Source organism: Onychostoma macrolepis, chromosome 11 (genome assembly GCF_012432095.1).
Source record: "Onychostoma macrolepis isolate SWU-2019 chromosome 11, ASM1243209v1, whole genome shotgun sequence".
Taxonomy (NCBI): domain Eukaryota; kingdom Metazoa; phylum Chordata; class Actinopteri; order Cypriniformes; family Cyprinidae; genus Onychostoma; species Onychostoma macrolepis.
The window spans coordinates 238,997-256,983 of NC_081165.1; the positions used below are offsets into that span (position 1 = coordinate 238,997).

The 17,987-nt window shown below is 34.3% G+C and overlaps 1 protein-coding gene across 4 annotated transcripts in view; it reads left to right on the forward strand.

The window, feature by feature from the left end:
- The window catches only part of iffo2b (intermediate filament family orphan 2b), a 37,607-nt gene that overhangs the window by 5,764 nt on the left and 13,856 nt on the right, over positions 1-17,987 (forward strand). For all 4 annotated transcript variants that reach the window (XM_058792404.1, XM_058792405.1, XM_058792406.1 and 1 more), the window contains exon 2: positions 15,963-16,023. In XM_058792404.1, the coding sequence (XP_058648387.1) occupies positions 15,963-16,023 (61 nt within the window). The remainder of the gene's footprint in view (positions 1-15,962; positions 16,024-17,987) is intronic.

A 17,987-nucleotide genomic window follows, 5' to 3' on the forward strand; every position in this document is an offset into this window, starting at 1 on the left:
TACATTCACTGAAATGCGCAGTATAGATCCACTGCCTGACATACTGTATCCCACAATGCAGTGCATTCGGCTTGACCTTCAATTTCCAGTGTGATGAACTGGAAGTGATTAATTTTTTCTCTCTCTTTTTTTTTTTTACTGTTTATTTGATTTACTCAAATTTCAATTTCCATCAATATGGTTTTTTTTGTTTGTTTTTAATGATACCTGGGTATATGAACAACTATTCAAAAGTTTGTGATCAGAATGATTTTTAAAAGAAATTAATACGTTTATTGAGCAAGGATGCATTAAATTGTTCAAAAATGACAGTCAAGAGACAAAAGATTTCCGTTTCAAATAAATGCGTTCTTTTGAACTTTTTATTCAGTAAAGAATTCAGAAAACAAAGTATCACAGTTTCCACACAAATATTAAGAAGAACAACTGTTTTCAACACCAATAATAATAATAATAATAATAATAATAATAATAAATGTTTCTTGAGCAGCAATTCCTCAGATTCAGCAAATCAGATATCTGTTCACCAATTACACCTTAAAAACTGACCAGATTAAACTGAGATCATCTCAGAGAGGCGACCTCCATCAAACACAGACCTCCAGAACACTTTCCCCCACATGAATAATTGAATGGCAGCTGAATTTAGCTTCAGTGCTGGGGATCAATGCTGGAGCCTGAGGCTGAATTTTTGGAGACTTTGCTTCCTCCTCTGCTGTTTGAAGAAATAAAGCTTTAATGAGCAGAAAGCAGCGAGTATACACAACTATCTATCTATCTATCTATCTATCTATCTATCTATCTATCTATCTATCTATCTATCTATCGTTCTATCGTTCTATCGTTCTATCGTTCTATCATTCTGTCGTTCTATCATTCTGTCGTTCTGTCGTTCTATCTATCTATGTATCTATCTATCTACCATTCTATCGTTTCTGTCTGTCTGTGTGAGTGTTGTGGATAGTATCTGTGGCAGTCTGAGATGTAGTCATGTTTCAGGGATGGTCAAGCAGATTAAATGAGCATTAATGTTTGACAGACGGCTTCTTATAGTCTTTCACTCAGTGGTTAGATATCTTGATGTGTGTCCTCCTCATGCTGATGGAATGGGGGTGTGGATGACCTTTGGGTGGGCCGTGCTCTGATTCACCCTCACTGATCTCTCCCATGCTCGCACACGTCCATGTCTCACCTGTGACGTGTTGTTTCCCGAGATTTAAGGGCAGCCGATGGATTCTCTGTCTCTGTGGACTAAGGATGGGCTATCCAAGGACATTAAAGATTCTGATCCCATGGACAATTGTTTTAGTGCTTTGTGGATGCTTAAGTGTAAGATATTGCCACATCGATGTGGAGTTCAATCATGTGTTCATATTATGCAATGTCTTTGAAAATAGCTTATTCTGGCAGATTTCAAGAGTGGTAACTCGCTGTGTAAAATGTTATAAAATGGAAATTTGTGTACTTTTAAATATTGATATTTATATTCAGGTTTTGAAATTAAAACTCACCCAGCAGTCAGTTTGGCTAAAAGTTACCGCCTAATTCAGCACTTGCAGTAGCAATATGTATATACACTACCCATCCAATGTTTGGGATTGGTAATATATATATATATATATATATATATGTATGTATATGTATATATATACAGTATATATATACAGTATATATATATATATTATTTTTTATTGTTTTTTTAATTTATTTTCATCTTATCAAGGCTGATTATTTTGATTAAAATACAGTTAAATATTATTACAATTTAAAAATAATATTACAATTTGAAATATTATTACAATTTAAATAATAAGTGAAATTTTATAAGTGAATATACTGTAAAATGTCATTTATTCCAGTGATGCAAAGCTGAATTTTCAGCAGCATTAGTCAGATTTGCTGCTCAGAAAACAGTTGTCATTATTATGAATGTTGAAAACAATTGTTCTGCTTAATTTGTTTTTTGGAAACTGTAATACAATACCATTCAAAACTCTGAAGCAAGTAAAATAAAGACATTTATAATGTTACAAAAGATGTTTATTGCAAATAAATGCAATTCTACTGAACTGTGTGTGTGTGTGTATGATATATCTCATACATACACACACACAGTTCAGTAGAATTGCATTTATTTGCAATAAACATTATATATATATATATAAGTTTTATAACAGTCAGTGATTGCTTGCAGATTGCAATGCCTGTTTCCTCAAAATTGCTCTTTTTTATTAATTGCAAACCCTGTTTATAATTCTATAGTTTATATAGGACTTGTATTAGTATGCATGAGCTGTAACCATATATACAGTATATCATGGACTGGGTTAGTGTTTTGCTAAAGTGAATCACAGCTGTTCAAACATCAAACCAGTTGCATTTGCACTAGATGAATACGGCAAAATCCAGCATCCTGGCACTTTAGTTCAAAGCCTTTTGCTGAATTCTGGGGGTGATTTAAAGATCTATTTGTGAGCTTTAATGCATTATCGACCCTGTACAACGCCACGTCTATAAAGAGAATTCGTTATTAGCCCTGTTACTCTTGCACTGATGACTGTTTTTTTTGGCACAATTGAGAAACCGCAGGTCAACGAAAGGATAACGTCGTCTTGTATTTTGGGTGTTGCTAAAGCTACCAGAACTAACCTTTTATATCACACCTATGTTATATCACAATGAGTCCTAACAAGCCTTGTGATTTTTGGAACAAAACTCTTTAAATGTTTTCCACCTATGATGAGGAGTGGTTTTGTGATGAATAACAGCGCCCCGAGCGTTGGCAATGCAAGTTATCATACAGGAGTGACTTGTGTGTAACTGTTCTTGGCAGCAATAACAAGCTATTAGCTCAATTAAGTGTTCTTTCTTGAGAAAGTTTGATAGGACTTAACATGCAAAGTATGTTGCGGCCACACCTTGCTATGTTGAAGCCGTTGAGGTGTATTATGGATGGGAAACGTGACAGAGAGGGAGTTGTTGGTCAGGCGGCCGTATGAGATAATGAGTTTGTTTAGCGGGAGATCCTGGCACATTGCTGAACACGCTGGGTGCGGTGAGGCCCCCAGGGGCCTGACAGGAGGTTGGATTAGCCGTGATGGTCTGTCATCCAGCTCGAGCCATAGACCGTCACCTTTTCCACATCTGGAAGTTGATTGTTTTGCATGATTTGCCTCTTACAGATTTGATTTTGGTGGTGGTAACAAAAATAAAGTAAAATGAATATTAAAATATTAATATTAAAATATTACATTTACATGTATTTACATTTACGTGGTAGTGGTAATAAAAAACATATACATAATATGTGACACTGGACCACAAAACCAGTCATAAGTAGCACAGGTATATTTGTAGCAATAGTCAACAATACATTGTATGGGTCAAAATGATCGATTTTTCTTTTATGCCAAAAATCATTAGGATATTATGTAAAGATCATGTTCCATGAAGATATTTTGTAAATTTACCGTAAATATATCAAAACTTAATTTTTGATTAGTAATATGCATTGCTAAGAACTTCATTTGGACAACTTTAAATGTGATTTTCTCCTTTGATTTTGATTTTTTATATTTGCACCCTCAGATTCCAGATATAGTTGTATCTCGGCCAAATATTGTCCTTTCCTAACAAACTACATGTACTTACCATATGGTTAGGGTTAGGATTAGGGTTTGGTTTAGGGTTACTTGCATGTAATTATGCATAATTTATTGTTATCATAATAGTAAGTACATGTAAGGTGTGTAACAAGGACGCCATAAAATAAAGTGTTACTCAAACCATACATCAATGGAAAGCTTATTTATTATTTATTATGATGCATAAATCTCAATTTCCAAAAATTTACCCTTATGACTGTTTTGTGGTCCAGGTTCACATATTAATAATAATGTTATAATATATAAAAAATATACATAAAATATAAAAATATACTGTATATTACAATACCCAACAATATGCAAAATTTGGAATAATAATAAAAAAAAAAAACGCTGACACATGAATTTTTGTGCAAACATAGAGTAACCTTTTGCCCTTCTTCTTTTAAAAGTTGATGTCTGTTTCTCTATATAAATAGTAATATCCTAACTCTGCATGATTATTTGGTGAGTTGCATGTTTTTCCTATCATCAGAAAAAACATGTGACCCATTTTGATGGTAAAAATAAACAAAATAATCCTTTAAAAATATTAAAATATATTAATAGAATATAGAAAAATGATATATATATTATTACTTTTAGTCAGTTGCTCTTGCCATCAGGACAAAACCTGTGACAAATTTTAGGATAACGTCACATGCCAGCTGCTCAGATGCTTTATGACTGTGTCAGTTGTTGTATTAAAAGTCCACACCTGTTTCACACATGTCTGCATACCTAGTTTTTATCTCTAAATCCACACGTGAGCTGTTTTGTGCTTCACTTATTTTTTCTTTTTTTTTTGCATCACACCCTAGTTGTTGGACTGAGCATGTGTTGGGCGTCTTCTAGCGAATGAAACAGCACCCAAAGCTTTCTCGAGGCTTTTCATACAGCTGTTAACCTTGATTTAATGTCTTGTTTAAATCCCATGTCAATAAAACCAAACAAGATATCCTTAGTAACAGTTATTTTGTCTCAGGTGTTGTTAAAAACAATGCAAACTTTCTTAAAACCTGTTACGGTGTGCACAGTTTCTAAGGACTTAAAAGGATACCCGAACATTACAATTCTGTCATCATTTACTCACCATCATGTTGTTACAAACCTGTGTGAGTTTCTTTCAGCTGTTGAGCACAAAATAAGATATCTTGAAAAATGTTGGGAACCAAACAGTTGACAGTGTTTATTTCTGTACTATGGAAGTCAAAGGCTACCAGCAACTGTTTGGTTCCCAACATTCTTCAAAATATCTTCATTTGTGTTCAACAAAAGAAAGAAATTCATACAGGACAATAGGGTGAGTAAATGATAACAGAATCTTCATTATTGGGTTAACTAATTCCTTTAACTCTTTAATAAAATGATGGCAACAGCAATATGATTAGAGTCTTAGGTTCAAAAAAGGTTCAGAAAAAAATGCTAAACTAAAATGACCAGACACATTATTTATTTATAAAATAAATCTATTATAGGGAGGCATTTATATTTACTGTTACAGTTTGAGAAGCACACAGATTATGAGCAGTATCTGTGAATGGATGCATCAGATGAGTTTTCACAGGTTGGATATGCTGTTGTTGTGTTAACAGTAACTCTTTGAATCTAATCCACATTTCATAAGCAGTTCTCAAGGGTCTGCTCAGAGCTGGGTCTGTCCTCTGTGTGGCCTCTGGTCAGCCGTTACTGATACGCTCACAGATCATTTTGAGGTGTGGGTTATTTTCTCCCTCTGTATTTGCAGTGCTGTATGCATGACGTCTGATCTGTTTCTGAAGTAAGTAGAGGCCTCATGGAAACCGGCTGATTCATATATTCATTAAGTCCTGATGTGTGTGTTAGTAGATAGATAGATAGATATTTTTACTGATATTTTGTCTTCAGTATGTCTTGATTCCACTTTCTGTTTCATAGAAAGTATGCATACAGTTGTAAATTGCAGCAGTTTCTGTTAAAATGTTTGTGCTGCATGGTTTTTGGGCAATATGTTATGCGGAATGAGTCCTGCAGGTTCAGGGCTGCAACAAATTATTATTTTGAAAATAGATTAATCTAACGATTATTAGAATGATTAATCACTGATTAATCATTAGGCTTTGAATGATTATTCAGCTTTTGCAACTTGTTCAAATATTAAGTTATACATACATATTCATATAGAGCTGCTTTATAGAAAAACAATCCAGTTGTAACACTTTTTTCATGTTTAATATTGTAAAGCCAGCCCAATCTCATGGCAATTTGTCCATATTTTACGAGGTGGCTAATTCGTACGAATTCATACGACCTCACTCATACAAATTCATATGATTTTTGCCAAATCGTATGTATTTTATGAGTTGCACAATTCGTATGAATTTGTACAAATGACCTACACCTAACCACCGCCCCTAAACCTACCCATCACTGGGGTTTAGACAAATCGTACAAAACATACGAGTGAGGTCATACGAATGCGTACGAATTAGCCACCTCATAAAATACATATGAATTGGTCGTGAGATAGCGTTGGTAAAGCTGCTTGATTTAAAGCAGTCTATTGTATATGTGACTTTACTGGAGCGCCGACTGTAGAACTGGTGCAAAAATTCACATCGCTCAAATGCTTTCTTAACGGCTGTTTTCTCATTGTTGTCATTTTTGTTGTGCGTTTATTTAGTCATTTCTCACTCTCAGCAGTGTCAGGATGTTTGCAAACAGTAAAGCGCTGCTTCCTAATATCATACTGCTTTTTCTCCTAAAAGACAATATCAGGGCCTCACGCATGACAGCATTTTTGGTTGTTTTGTAAAACGTACCTAAATTCGACAGTACAGTTTTTTTTGTTTTTTTTGTTGTTTTAATGGCTCTGATTCTTTTCCACATCTCATAAGCGTGTAATTATCACACTGCTCAAACCGCGTTATTGCAGGCACTTACATTAGGTCAAATGGTATCAAATGATTATTCAAAGATTTAAAAAAAGATTGTTTCAGGCCTAGTTAAGTCAAGTGAAAATGAATCTGTATTGTCCCTAATCTGATTTACTTCCCATTACAATTCATTGAAAAGTTGAATGAACTGTAAACTGTTTTGTATTCTGCACAATTATGCAAGTGTTCTTTGGTTTTGCAACTGAATTTCCCTTTTTAATAACTTGCAATTATTATTTGGAAGCATTTCAAGGTAGATGCTTGTCACAGCCAAATGATTCTTGAGGTTTCTGCTTTCTGCCTCGACCTGCTCATGTGGTCATAACTTTTTTAACAGGTATTACGTAAATAATTGTGGTGTTTGTTAAGGCAAGCTGCACAATTACAATCGATTATGTTGTTTGTTAAACCTTTAATCCTGAGTATTAAACTTTGGCACGTAACTCAGACTTGAATTCTTAAGTCTTCCATGCAAGAAAGAAAGTTGTACTTTTTCTGCCATAGAAGTAATTGTTGTTTGCTAGTATGAGCTTCAAACTGAGCAACAGAAACTCATTCTTTACTACAACCTATCAAAATAAAAGTATGGTCTAACTTGCCGTATATATATATATATATATATATAAAATACAGCTTATTAAATCATTATTTTTAAAGGAATATCACACAATATTACACATTTTTGTTGGTGTTTTAATTTAAACAATAAACCTCTGTTGTGCAGAACTAAAAATTAAAGGAATTGTTTCTTTTGATTAAATTTTAAAAGATGAAATAGTTTGTTTTAATGCATTCATTAGATTTTGATAATAAATCGGTATTAAATAATAAAACACAAAATCCAGAAATATTCAAACTGAGCATGTCTGAATAACGTAGCACACTTCAAAGAACAGTATTATAGTTAAATTTTAAGAATTAAATTCATCAGACATCCTTTTTGATTATTGAAATTTAACTACAATTTAATCCAGAAAAATTTGAATGGAAATCACAGAATTTAAATAAATAAATAATACATACATACACATTTCCTAGGGCACTGTTTTTGTTAAAAATGTAATAAATTATTTAACTGTTAAAGATGTATGAATTAAATTTATTAAATCAGTTTTGGTTATTACAATTTAAGTAAATCCAGAAATATTCAAATGGAAAACACAGAATTTCAGAAAAAATAAAATTTATTTCACAGGGCACTATTATATTTAAAAATGTAAGAAATTATTAAATTGTTAGAATTCTATTAATTAAATTGATTAAATCATTTTTGATTATTAAAATTTCAAAACCATTAAAATGGAATCCATATCCATAAAATCTGGAAACGGAAAACACGGATTGTGGTAAAAAAAATCCAACAGATTTTTTAGGGCCACTCTCTCTCTCTTTTGCACGTCTCCTCTGGAGGACAGTATGATCAGTGTGAAATATTTGCTCACAACATGCTATAAACCCACATAGTGGAGATGTCGGAGGCTGTCACCAATGGACCAATGAACGCACCGGGGAAAGAGTATTAGCAATAAATCACAGCATGCGAATGTGTGTGCGTGATTTGTGAGTTTGATTAGGCTGCTGTGAATGAGCGCAGAAGGATCTGTTCTGTCCTGTGAATCTCAGGTTAATCACACAGACCCTGCACTCACAAACAAACACACCGCCGATTTCCTGCAATCGCTTGCACTTTCATTTCTGCACATGCAGCAGTATTTCAGCTGAGATGGATCACTGGTCAAAACACACTTGAATAATCTGAGTCGCAGAAGAACATGTCAGGGAACAGTTTGCATTCTTTAAAGCATTTAAGCTACACACGATGTGCTCACATCCCAGTTGGTATAGGGCTATAAAACTGGAAGACCCTTAACAAACGGCTTTTATAGCCATGAGACATCTGTAGATGCAAACAGCTGGCTATAAACATTTTCCCTCTCATATACAAGATATTAGCATATGCATCTGTCATATTTGAATATAAGTAAGAGCCCCTGTGAAAGTACTGTTTTGGCAATTGCATTTCCACCTCTCTTATCACTTGCCAGATTTACAGAGCCAAAATAAAGGGAAAAAATAAGCTAATTATGAATGCATTTGCTGCTTTATCTCTGTATTTTATCATTTTTGAGCTGCCATAGAGAAGGATGGGAAATATAGTTTGGTCACATCAGTATTTCTCATATTCATTTTTAGTATAAACAAAGTCAGTGACTGATGAACTCAAAAACACTGTATATGGGCTATCAGTTAAGTTTAAGATTATTAGTTTGTTTATGTTAAAATGGAGTAATCCACATGGATGGAAATTGTATGTTAATTAAAACGTAAATCTTAAATTTAGGTCTAAGAGCAGTGAGATTAACCGAGACATTTTTGTGACACTGAATCATTTGTGCAGTGCATGATGGGACTCATTTATAAAGCATGTGGTCATCGGTAGCCAGATATCTGTGCGGTGACTTTCTCATCTGTTGCTGTCTGTCCTTGTAAGGTCTATATTAGCCTCTCAAACAAACAGAAAACCGGTCCAGCTCTGCTTATGGGGTTTGGGAGGGAACTGGTTCTCTTGTTGTAGTTCCTGAGATTATGTTCAGTGTTTACTGGATTAAAATCACACCTCACTAGTTGTTCTGGAGATAAATGTGGGTTTAGGTGAAGCAATTCTCCTTTACCAATGAGAAGGAACCTATTATGTTTTTAAATAGTCTTTAGTTTACATAAATGCCTGCCAGAACCATGATTTGCTTCTTGCTACTGCTGTGGTTTTGGTTTATGGTCAGAAACAAAAGACTGTACTATTTAAATACACATTACCATTCTGTAAGATGTTTTTTTTTTAAAACGTTTCTTATGCTCAATAAAGGGTGCATTAATTTGATAAAAAAAATACAGTAATGTGAAATATTATTGCAATTCATATTAAGTGTTTTCTAAGTGAGTATATGTTAAAATGTAATTTATTCCTGCGATCAAAGCTGAATTTTTAGCATCATTACTCTAGTCTTCAGTGTCACATGATCCTTCAGAAATCATTCCAATATGCTGATTTGCTGCTCAAGAAACATTTCTTGATGGTGGACTATTTTCGCTATTGCAACACTGCAGTTTAGCCCGTGGAGGAAAAAATAAATCTTCATAGAAATGTAAGCTGAAGACTGATACATATCATATATCTGAAATCTGATCTGCATGTCTTCTCATATCTGTTAAACATAATTGTTATGTGGAAACATCAAAATGCTATATTCATATTTTTAAATATTCATGAGCTTAATTATGAATTCAAATGACAGTAAGAATTCATAATTATGTATTCTAATGACAGTAAGACTCTGTTTACCCTATACAAATGTCTAGACTGTCCACTGTGATCAGATTGTGTCCTTCTGTCCTCTGCATCACTGCTAACCCCACCCTGCATCCAGCAGGAAGTGATGTGCTGTACTGTGATTGGCTGATGCAGCTGATGAACTCCAGTGACCTGCAGAGCTCTGCAGCAGCAGCAGTGTGATTCACACACCAGCACTTTAGGAACAGCGTTCAATCAGTATCAGACACACACAGACAGAGAGAGAGAGAGAGAGAGTACAGTGACCAGTGACCAGTGGCAGACTCACATATTTGACTGTACGGAAGGTTAGCAGGTTATTGGGTTACAATAGATGGATGGATGAATGGAAAAATTTACCACGGATTTACTACAAATAAAACCAAAAAACATAGTTACTATTGTTAGACCGTGGTAACAACAAATTAACCATTGTTTTGCTACACTAACCATAGTTTAACCATGGTATTTGTTGTAAAACTGTGGTTATGCAAATGGTAATCAATATGCCAAAAAGCATGGTTGCTACAGTTTTACTATAATAAAACCAATGGATAAAGGATAGACGAATGGATGAATGAATTAATAGACAGGATGGATTGAGAAATGGATGGATGAATAGATAGATGGATGGATTATATTGATAAAACAATAGATGATAGATGAACAGGATGATGGATGGATGGATGGATGGATGGATGGATGGATGGATGGATGGATGGATGGATAGATAGATGGATGGATGAATAGATAGATGGATGGATTATATTGATAAAACAATAGATGATAGATGAACAGGATGATGGATGGATGGATGGATGGATGGATGGATAGATAGATAGATAGATAGATAGATAGATAGATAGATAGATAGATAGATAGATAGATAGATAGATAGATAGATAGATAGATAGATAGATAGATAGATAGATAGATAGATAGATAGATGGATAGATAGATAGATGGATGGATAAAATGGATGGATGGATGGACAGAACAATAGGTGGATAGAATGATGGATGAAGGATGGATTAGATGGATAGAATAATAGATAGATGGATAAACAGACATGGTCAGAATTCTTGCTACTCTTGGGAAATATGATCAAAAAAGGCTGTGAAAATAAATCTGCATCGTTTATCCATTTGATCGTTAATTAAAAATGAAAAATAAAAATCTAATCTTTAATTGAAGTAAAAAAAAAAAAATGAAAGGGGGGCGGGGCTCACATTGTGAAATAAATAATTTTCTCTAATACACAATGGCCACAGTTATTGGTACCCATCAAAATTCTTATAAGTAAAATATCTCTAAAGTATATTTCCATTCATATTTCCATTTTTTAGCACACCAGGGTGACTAGGATCATGAAATTATCCAGCCATGACTTTTCTATTTTTTATTCTACTTTTGTAAGATTGTTAAGCTTCATAAATTAGAAAGAGTCTGTAATAAAATAGCTAAAATATTGAAAATCCCCATTTCCACCATTGGGGCAATAATTAAGAATTTTCAATCAACACAAAATATTACAAATCTGCCTGGGAGAGGACATGGGTCTATTTTGTCCTTATGCAAGGCAAGGAGGAGAATTTGAGTGGCCAAAGACTCTCCAAGGATCACAGCTGGAAAATTGCAGAAAATAGTTGAGACTTTGGTTTGCAAAGCCTCAAAAACATTTCAAACAGCACCTACATCATCACAAGTTGTTTGGGAGGGTTTCAAGAAAAAAAAATTAAGAAAAGAAAATGCTCTTAACTTAAACAAACTCTTAAACAAACTCCAACATATTAATTTGCCAGACACTACTGGAACTTCAAACAGGACTGATTTCTATGGTCAGATTAAAAAAAAAAAAAAAAAAGAGCTTTTTAGCAGCAACCACTCAAGATGGGTTTGGTGAACACAGGGATAAAAAGTTCCCCATGTGCACAATGAAATATACTGCTGTATCTTTAATGTTGTGGGCCTATATTTCTGCCGGAAGTCCTGGACATCTTGTTCAGACACATGGCATCATGGATTCAATTAAATAACAACAGATAAAAAATTAAAAACTGACTGTCCTTGCTAGAAATCTTATAATTGGCCAAGTTTGGATCTTACAACAGGACAATGATCCAAAACAAACATCAAAATCAAAACAAAAATGGGTCACTGAGCACAAAACCAAGCTTCTGCTATGGCCATTCCAGTCCTCTGACCTGAACCCTATAGAAAATGAGTGGGGTGAACTGAAGAGAAGCACCACCAACATGGAGCTGGAAATCTAAAGGGTCTGGAGTGATTCTGGATGAAGGAATGGTCTCTGATCTCTTCTCAGGTGTTCTCCAAAGTTATCAAGCATTTTAGGTAAAGACTCAGAACTGTTATCTTGGCAAAAGGATGATGCAAAAAGTATTGAATAAAAGGGTACCATAAATTGTGGCCAACATTTATCCATTTTTCAAATGGATAAACAATGCCTTTTTGATCATATTTACCAAAGGTACAACAATTCTGAGCATGACTGTAAATAGATAAAATGATGGATGGATGGAGAGGACAATGGATAGAATGACAGATAGATGTATAGAAGATAGAATGATGGATGGTTAGGATGATAGAACAATGAATGGAGGATAGATAGATAGATAGATAGATAGATAGATAGATAGATAGATAGATAGATAGATAGATAGATAGATAGATAGATAGATAGATAGATAGATAGATAGATAGATAGATAGATAGATAGATAGATTAGATAGATAGATTAGATAGATAGATGGCATTGTGTATAATGTAATTGACTTTAGTCTTGTTAGTTTGCAGCATTGGACGTCTGTGATCTTTTCAGGAGGCAAACACTGTGTGTTCTGTTCATTTTTCAGAGGTTTCCTTGGTTTAAGTGTGTATTTTCCTTCACAGTTTCTTTGGCAACAGGAAAGCAAAGGTCTGCAATGTTTTGTGATGGCATGTGATTTGCTGAAGTGTCTTTGATGTGCGTATGTGTGTGTTTATCTTAAGGACAGGTTTCAGTTCATTCACTTGAGATTTTCAAGTGCCCTAATTAGTATGCTGACATCACATGGCTCTGTATCCTTTATAGACCTGTGTCTCATTCAGAAGCACTGCGGAGCGAGTGTGTACAGTTTACCTCACCGTAGCAACGGTGAAGCAGGTCAGAGCCGGCAGTAAATGTGATCGAGCGATTCATCTGCTCATTGTGCTATTTTAGTAGTGAATTCAAGCATTGCCATAACAACAGAGAGTGATGCCTCAGAAATGATTTGATTGTCTGTAGAAAGATTCCCTCTGGCGCACAGCGCTGTTCTGCATTTATGTTTACACGTTTGATTAACTTCCTCTTTAAAGCTGCCAGTCATACTTTGCAGCCTGTAAGCAGCATAGACGGTATATGATACATGTATATACAGTAATGGTTTTAGTGCTTTCAGAAGTGGTTTCTTGTTTCCTTATTTTAATTTACTTTACAGGTTGCTATAAACCAAACAGAGACCACATAATACACAATAATGTAACCTAGTTATATTCTATAGTGTGTCTGCTTTAAACATATATCCAAGTCTCTGTTTTAATATTTAATTCTATATTTTTATAATAGTTTATGATCATAAAAGAAGTCGGAATTGTGAGATAAAAGTCGCAACTTACTTTAAAGCTGCAGTCCGTAAATGTTTTGGGTAAAAATTATACTAAATAAATCTCCTAACTTTAGCCCAATTCACAATGTTTATAATAATGTTTTCTAATTTGAGCAGTACTGGTAGGAATTCACGGGAAATTCAAGCATGCTGCCGCGTCATTGCTTCACGACTGTAATCATAAAGTTGTCCCGGCTAGTAGGCTATCACGTGTGTGCATGCTGCAGGTGACGGATTGTTTGTAATCTTTTCTCACAGCAGCTGGAATAATTAAATTTATCATTTTGATGCCGGATTGTAATCCAAAATGTTTTATGTGTTTATGAAACACAAGTGACTGAAATTAGATTATATTCCAGTTTTAAATGTGCATCTGATTAAAGATAGCCTACGTGGGATTACACAAGTTTTGTATTTTGAAGAGAACCAGTTTTTAAAGAATTTCTTTATATGAAATTCAAACGGTATGACTATTAGAGATTAGACTGTACAGAAATTGAAATCTACATGTAACGCTAATACACGCTACATACATGTAGTCACGCAATGCTGATGTTGTTAACATGAACAATTTGAGAACAAAGTATAACAATAATAATAATTTGCACGGTTTGATGTGATATGAGCTAACTGATCGTTAGACTTAATCACCATTGGAGTGCGATTTATTGTAATGATTTTTTGCTCAGTTGGTCAGAACAAAAGTGTCAGACTTGTTATTTACTCACTCAGATTACAATATCTGGTGAAAATTCTTATTTGGGTCATATATTCCAAGACGTAGGCGAGGATCTGTGATTCCGAAGTACAGTATCCACACCGGTGCGGTGACTGACAGCCACGCATTAACCACAAAACATTAGATTCATCCTCGCTGGAGCCTGCTGGTATACAACCCATGTTAAGAAAATAATTCTGCAAATAACTGCAACTGCAGGTTTCAAACAGAGATGGTGACAAAGAGGCAAAACTTATTGACTGCAGCTTTAAAAAAATGATTCCATAAAAATATTATTAAATTAAATATTATATTAAATTCTATTTATAAGAAAACTTTTGAATGTATAACAAAACTTGGGCTATATGGTTAAAATCTTATATCATAATATGATTTTATTTTTTTCATGGTAAAAATATATATATCACAATATAGTTATGTTTGCTTAAAATAAGGTCTTTATGATATCAACATTTTTGATATTATAGAAATTTCATAATTCTTGTCAAAAAACTAATACTAGCCTAAATAAAAAAATAAAAAACATCAAGCTCACTGAAGACAAGTTAACTGTCAATGATTAAATAAGAATAAGGAAATAATTACAAACAATAGGACACAAAACTACAGTAGAACAAATAAATTTAAAACATGCTACATTGTATAAAGTAATCCAATTAATAAAAACATTGCATATTCTTCACTGTGTAAATTAAATATATATTTCTTATTGAAATTACAAAAGTGATTTAGCCAAGAGCAGTGAGAGATTTTCTCTTTTGTTGTTTGATTAACATGAACGACAGACAGCAGGAATGTTAGACTGCTGTCACTCTAAGAGCTGCCCAGATCCAATATACTGTTACACATGTGTTTTCGTTCTCAGCTATTACTATGTTTACGAGGATACTTGCAAAGACGGGCATTTTGACACATACAAGTGTGTGTATTTAACCGTTCAAAGCCCATAATGTGGCAAAAATAACGTTCAAAACTCGCGCTCTATGAGTACCGTCTTCATGTGCATGCGCCTCTACAATGAGTTCTCTTTCGCTGCTGATTGCGTTTCAACGGCTTAAAATTACTTGTTTTTAAACAGCAATGCTTAAAACACAAAACTTTTAATTCCCATTTCAAATCCACTCTTTGGTTTGGCTTTTCTGGTTTTCCACTTTCAGTCAGAGCACATTATTGGGTTACAGATCTGCCCCGTCCCAGACACCTTGGGGTGGGCGCACAGACCACAGACGCCAGAGGAGCACAGCTGAGGCTTTACCAGAGGATTCCTGACCTGAATGATCTATGAGACTGAGAAGGAACAGACATGATGAGCCTTCAACACAATATGAACACAAAATATGTTGTATATATTGTACATATGTATTTACGTAAATATATGTTGAACTATATTTGAAAATATATTTTTTGCTGTTTGCTGTTTTTGCACTCATGTCAGACCTTTTTACTTGTTATGAATTATTTGATCATGTGGTTTGAGCTTATCAACCTCCAGAAAGAATGAAGATGATAAAGTAGCTTTCATTTGTGTTTAAGTATTTAATTAATTGGATTCTCCACCAAAGGAGGCTTTGAGATTGTTGCCATTACAGGAAAGTAGTTATATGACATAACTGTGCACTGTTTCCATGATATAAAATGACTCGTAGTGTGATGGTCAGACTCATCAGAGGTATGTCCCGTGTGTTTCAGATGGGAGGAGGAGCTTTCGAGAAGAGAACAGATGGAGTCGATGGTGCAGACGCTGCAGGAGGTGAGCTCACCTGCGCACCAGCCGTCTAGACTCTCTCACTGTGATACTAATTACATTTGCCATCTAAATGTCGTGGGTTTCTCACTTTTTACGACCTTGTAGCTAAAAACTATCACATCCAGATATCATGAAGCAGGGGAACATTATACAGTTAAAAGGTCGTATATAACATATTTGTAGCCCAACTACAAATGCAAAACTCAAAGATGATTTTTCTGGTCAAAATACATGTGGAATATATGATTTTTGTTGTAAACAGCACAGCTTAAAGATAAATTTCTGTCATCATGTACTCACCCTCAAGTTGTTCCAAACCTGTATGTGTTGAACACAAAAGAAGGTATTTTTAAGAATGTTGGTAACCAAACAGTTTCGGGTCCCCATTGACTTCCATAGTATGGAAATAAATACCATGGAAGTCAATGGCTACCGTCAACACATTCTTCAAAATATCTTCTTTTGTGTTCAGCAGAAGACAGAAACTCATACAGCTTTGGACCAACTTGAGGGTGAGTAAATGATGACAGAATTTTCTTTTTGGGTTAACTACCCCTTTAAGAAAATGTGTTTTCCAAATGTAACATTTATTTAAAAAGTCGTTTAAACCTTTAAATACTAAAATATATTAGAAATCATACTTCTAAGGGCCAATCTAAAAATCTGTATCTAAAAATAAAACATAAATTGAAATAGAAAATATATTCGAAAATATATACGTCATACTTTCCAATCTTAAAATGCATTTTGAGTTATAGCGAAATGTATTTTTTAAATGTATTTTCAAAAATGATGAATAAATTTACATAAAACATGACAATGAGAAAACATACTTCAAGGGGCAAGAAAATACAAATACATTTCCAGTCTTAAAATACATTTTGTTTGAATCTATTTGTGAAAATGTATTTTTGGACAATATAAATACATTTATATTAAAATGCATTAGAAAATATATTTGAAAACATACTTAAAGGGGCAAGAAAATAGTTTTGAGTGAATGCATGTCCAAAGTATTTGGGCCAGAAAACACATGAGAATATATAAGTAAAAACTTATTAAAATATATTTATATAAATACATTTTAACATCTATTTTAGCAATGTAATGTTTGGACCAATTTTTTTTTTTTTATAATTTGACAAATAATTTTGCTGTATTGGTTCTTACATGTTTCTCCTCTGAAGTCTTAGAAGAGATCTCAACGATGTCTCAGTTTGCTCTCAGATTGTTCAAAGTCTGCAGTTAAATGTCAAGAGACGTTAAAGTTTAAATAATAAGCAACCGCATAGCAACTGCATTGAACTCCTTTATTTTAAATGATAAAATTAAATCTGGCGTTCCTTGAAATGACCCCTCTAAAGTGTGTGAGTATGCATGCCATCATGCTAAAATACATGATGAGCAACTTCTCACACGAGTGATCTGAGCAAATATAAACTACTGTGTGTGAGAGAGACCTCAAACAATCTGAGACACGGCTGTACATGGGATGCATTTAGGAATTTGAGTGTTTCAATACGTCTGCATGGCCCAGTGCCGCATCCATGTCAGTCTCAAACTCCCCACATTCCCTCAGAAACACGCTGCAGGTGTGAGATCCATCTTCTGCTGATGCAGCGGGAAAATCAATAAACGGCTGCATCTGTGTTTGTGTTGGATTATGGGTCAGCAAATCCGCCGAGGAGAGAAGCGTCCCCTGAGATCCCAAACATGCTCAGAGCCTGCTTTTTAAATTCTGCCCTGAGTCGTATGGATTTCCTCTCCAACCTTCAGCGCCGCCGCTGTGGGGATTTCATTAGACTGGAGAGTGGGTGTTGTGCTCAGGCTGCTCATGCTCATGTTTAACATCAAAATCTGTCTGTAAGCTTTATTAAGAAATTCCTATTCATCAGAGGATTCTGAAATGAAAATGATCAGTTTCCACTATGATGTGAAGCAGCACAACAACATTGATAATAATCAGA